The following is a 4,052-nucleotide window of genomic DNA, read 5'->3' on the forward strand; positions in this document are numbered from 1 at the left end:
GAGAAAAGACAAATAATTTCATATACCTTATTAAAATATTTTTTAAATAATATAATACTCCTTTATATATTAAAGAGAAAAGGCAAATAATTTTATATACATTTTTAAATGATTGCATATGTATTTATATATTAACACTTTTCCAATATAATTTTTTGAACTTCAGAATATCTCACTTATATTTTTAACACACATTATTATTGAGTTTATGTTGACTTTGAATTAATTTCGTTAAAGATAAAAAATATTTTTTTTAAGACAAATGTATTATTATGTGATTTATGCTGACAAACTTTTTCTCTAAATTTAATATGGATGACAGAAACCTTAATTCAGCAAATATTTTTTTATTTACTAAAGTTATATTTTAATATTATTAACCACATAAACATTCACTTACAGAGATTTTCCCGTGCCTACCTACTCACACGCTCCACTGCTCACTTTCCCATGTTCAACTCTCCAATGTAAATAATAACATCGAAATAGTCTAACGAGGCGGAGGAATTGTCTGGTTTCCGGTGCCGCCCGGAAAAACCTCCGGCTCCGGCCACCGGACAATTCCTCCGCCCTCCGCCACCCAACGCGATCTCCGCCCAGCTCCGCCACCGCGAGCTCCGCACCTTCCGCATTAACTGCGTCTGACAGGAGGACCGATTTCCATCGCTGTCTGCCGCCCGTGAGTTAATTCCCATTTCAATTCGAATTTTCCGCGCGCTGCTCCTGACCAATTCGCCCTGGCACTCCGCAGCTCCCTCCCCTGCAGTTCACCAGGTCACCAGAACACTCCGAAAACTCACAGAACGGGCTCGACTCGCGCTGCAGCTCGTTAGACTACTCCTTTAATAAGCAGTACCTTTGAATTTCGACAGTCTTTCTATTCGAGTGAGTAAAGTGCCCTTTTCCCTGCGTTTAATTTCTCGAATTTTCTATAGTGCATATGGCTCGAATTTCTGTAGTTGCAATTATATTTATGCGGTTTATTTCTTGCAATTTGCTTTCAGTGTGGTTCACTTGCCTAACAATCTATATCCATGCATATCCCATATTTCAAATGTGCAAAATTAAAATATATATCCATGAACATAATCTGAATTTACAGACACTGAAATTATGAAATTACACAATCATACTGATGGGAATTTTCCAACCGAATTTAAATAAAATTTCTCAGAAAAATACAACAGCAACCCAATGACCCTTTATCCCATCCTATCAAATTGCATCTAACTTTCCAACTTCAACCTTTACAATTTTCTGCCTAACTTAATTAAACAAGACACCTCGACAATTCTCTAACTTATGAGGCACCTGGTATTGTCCCAGTGATAAGACCCTGGCCGGCGAGGCCATCAAAATTGAGACTGCCCATCCCTCGAATATTTTGTGATATTTTGCCGACGTATACACATTAAATATATAACAGAAAGGCATTTAACTCTACTACTCTTCTTCAGCATTTGTCCAAAATTCAACTGATTCGTCAATCCAACCCCTCTCCAGATCTCTGATCCTTACAAAACAAAGTAAGTGGGCGTGAGCAGCCCTTGTTAAAGGCAGTTGGTGTCAGTCCCTTAGACGGTATACTAACGGTCCTGGCTTTTCCCCATCCTGCAAGAGAATTTTGCTTTAACACAATGTTACAGTTGTTTAACAAAAGTTCCTGACATCTGGTCGGAACCGATTCACGTTTCCCGTTTTTTTCTTATCAATGTGTCGCAGCTTTCCTATCATTCACTGTGTTTGTATTTGCAGAAGTGGTCTTGAGAAAGTATGGGATGTATAATATCTACATCAACAGATGAAGGGGGCACAAAGAAGAAACCGGGGCAAGGTGGAGAAATGTTTGTTTTTGTACCAGGTCTGCGCATTCCTAAAAGTATTGACTTTGGCAAATCACTTCAAGGTTACCTCTCAGCAAAAATGGTTGAGCACCTTTCAGCACTTCGGACACGAATAGTTGCCATGGCAGCAGCGGAGGGTCCTGCTACAAGAAATAAAAGAAAGACAGCAACGCAACATGGTAACATTTCTTCATGATTTTATTACTGAGAAACTTATTTTATATTGTCAAAGCATCTCAGTGCAAAGATGTACAAACTTTTGCAAAACACAATTATTGTTCATGTAACATTAGGTTATTTTGAATGATAGAATGCAGGATATAGTGTTCATCAAAGAAACAATGAAAAGACCAATAAAGTGGCATACATATCAATTACTTCAGTTACAATTTATGGAAACAGTTTATGTAAGGAGTTTTATAAATGATACAGCATGCATGGTTCAGAGACATAAAAGGCTGCAATCTGTGTGCATGTATTATTCTAAGAAAATTATTGTGCTCTGAGAGACAATAAATTTTGTAGTACTCTGGTGCGGACAAGTTTGCTCCGATGGGAATCTACAGCTTAGTTATATTATGGTAGATTAATCCTCGAAACTCTTCAATATTTTTTTCAGGTGGTTCGACACTGGCTGACCTGCTGCAGGCCCTTGATGATTATCTACCTGTTTTGCTGGGATTAACAAAAGGTAATTTTAACAGGACCTTATTTTTCTAGATATTGACAATGTAATTGTGAGTGAATGATTTCATGACCAATACTCAGCATGGACGATATTTAGATTGGAGGAGGAATTGATTAAATAAAAAAATGTAGGCCTTTGTGCATAGGATTAGAGATTATGGAAGACATTGGCATTGTGAGAATGAAGATCTATTTGAAAACTGGGCAGAACTTGATTAGTATTCTATTGCTTTATTTTTTATGCAGGAAGTCAACTACAAGATTTAGTGGAATTTGTTTGGATCAATCAGGAGGATGATGAACAGGTGCTTGTTCCATGGAAGAATGTTACTTCCAGTAGCATTGATGTTTCAGGTGTTTGGTCTTGTTTATTGAGGATTGAGATAGTTTTCATTGAAAATCACAGTTCATGGATATTTTTCTTTTCAGGAAACAGCAATATCAAGTGCTTGGTATGAGGTGTTATCTGTTCTACATATGATGTCTATGCTGTCTTTATCACAAGCAAATTCTTTGCTGATCCCAAAATCTTCTGTTGATGGATACCAGCCAAAGGTGACAGAAGGTTGGTTTGCCACATCTCAACTGTAACTAAAATGATTTTTTCAGTACCTCATATATTTCTTTTCATGTAGAATGATTTTGCTTTACCAGGCAACTTTGTGCTTGTCTGTATTTATTCATGCATTTTAATTCCCTTTAGCTGTTTAATTTCTTCAATATTTGCTGTTTTGATTAGCATTTCTGATCTGGAATTTGTTTATTCCAACTACAAGAGAACAAGAAAGCAGCAATCAACATATTTCTTAAGGCAGCGGGATATTTAGACTGTGCAGTTCGATCTGTCTTGCCTCAAATGCGAGAGGAAGTCAAGTATGCCATTTGCTTGTTCAATGTCTCATATCCTCTGTTTCTTGAATCTGTTAGCAGTTTCATAATCATGTTGACTTATTAAGATTGTATTGATTTCTTCTTATAAGTGAACCATGTTAGCTGTTTCCACAAAGAACAAATATGTTTTGATTACAATGTGCTTGTTTGTGTTTTTGTACGTGAAATATGCCTGTTTTACAGGGTTCTGACACATTTTCTCTCAGGTCCGAGTTAATAGAAGACAGCTAGACGCAGGCTTTAGGGCTATTTTGAATGATGTTTTGGCGTGACTTCTGGGTATGAATCTCTCCTTCAGTAGGCCGCTTTCTTTCTATGGTGTCACAGGTAGGCCACAGGCTTGTTTTTCTTAGAATCACAAGGCCGAGAGGTATTTCAGTGCTACATAATAGGCCACAGGCCTATATCTCTTGCTCAGGAAGGCAGATATCTAGCCAAAAGGGTAATCACCAACCTATATTGACAGCGAAGAAGAGCAGAGAGGATTAGAGGCCCAATCACAGTGATTGTGGAAATCTGAAAGAGGAGGAAAGAAGGCGTAGCAGGTTAACAGTAAACCCTAACCAGTGATCAGTATTGCAGCAGCTCCTGAAGCATGTTTTGTCAGAACTGAAGATTGATTGGACCATC

The 4,052-nt window shown here is 37.6% G+C and overlaps 1 protein-coding gene across 10 annotated transcripts; it reads left to right on the plus strand.

Annotated features, from left to right (window-relative positions):
• The first annotated feature begins 495 nt into the window (after positions 1-495).
• On the plus strand, positions 496-3,839 carry LOC149153929 (uncharacterized). Of its 10 annotated transcripts, none has more exons than XM_089440800.1 (7): positions 496-885; positions 1,756-2,023; positions 2,464-2,535; positions 2,778-2,836; positions 2,961-3,096; positions 3,308-3,404; positions 3,629-3,839. In XM_089440800.1, exons 2-7 carry the CDS (start codon positions 1,774-1,776, stop codon positions 3,651-3,653), a joined length of 639 nt encoding a protein of 212 aa, XP_089296926.1. In that variant the 5' UTR covers positions 496-885; positions 1,756-1,773; the 3' UTR covers positions 3,654-3,839. The 10 variants fall into 10 exon arrangements, 6 of the variants coding, with proteins under 6 accessions (XP_089296926.1, XP_089296924.1, XP_089296927.1 ...); XR_016262902.1 differs by lacking the exon at positions 496-885 and adding an exon at positions 1,426-1,526 and having other exon boundaries at positions 2,961-3,118; XR_016262903.1 differs by lacking the exon at positions 496-885 and adding an exon at positions 1,426-1,526 and having other exon boundaries at positions 2,961-3,118; positions 3,750-3,839.
• Positions 3,840-4,052: the final 213 nt, after the last annotated feature.

Source organism: Pinus tabuliformis, chromosome 9 (genome assembly GCF_031772625.1).
Source record: "Pinus tabuliformis cultivar Carrire ecotype Pingquan chromosome 9, CPIR1, whole genome shotgun sequence".
NCBI lineage: Eukaryota > Viridiplantae > Streptophyta > Pinopsida > Pinales > Pinaceae > Pinus > Pinus tabuliformis.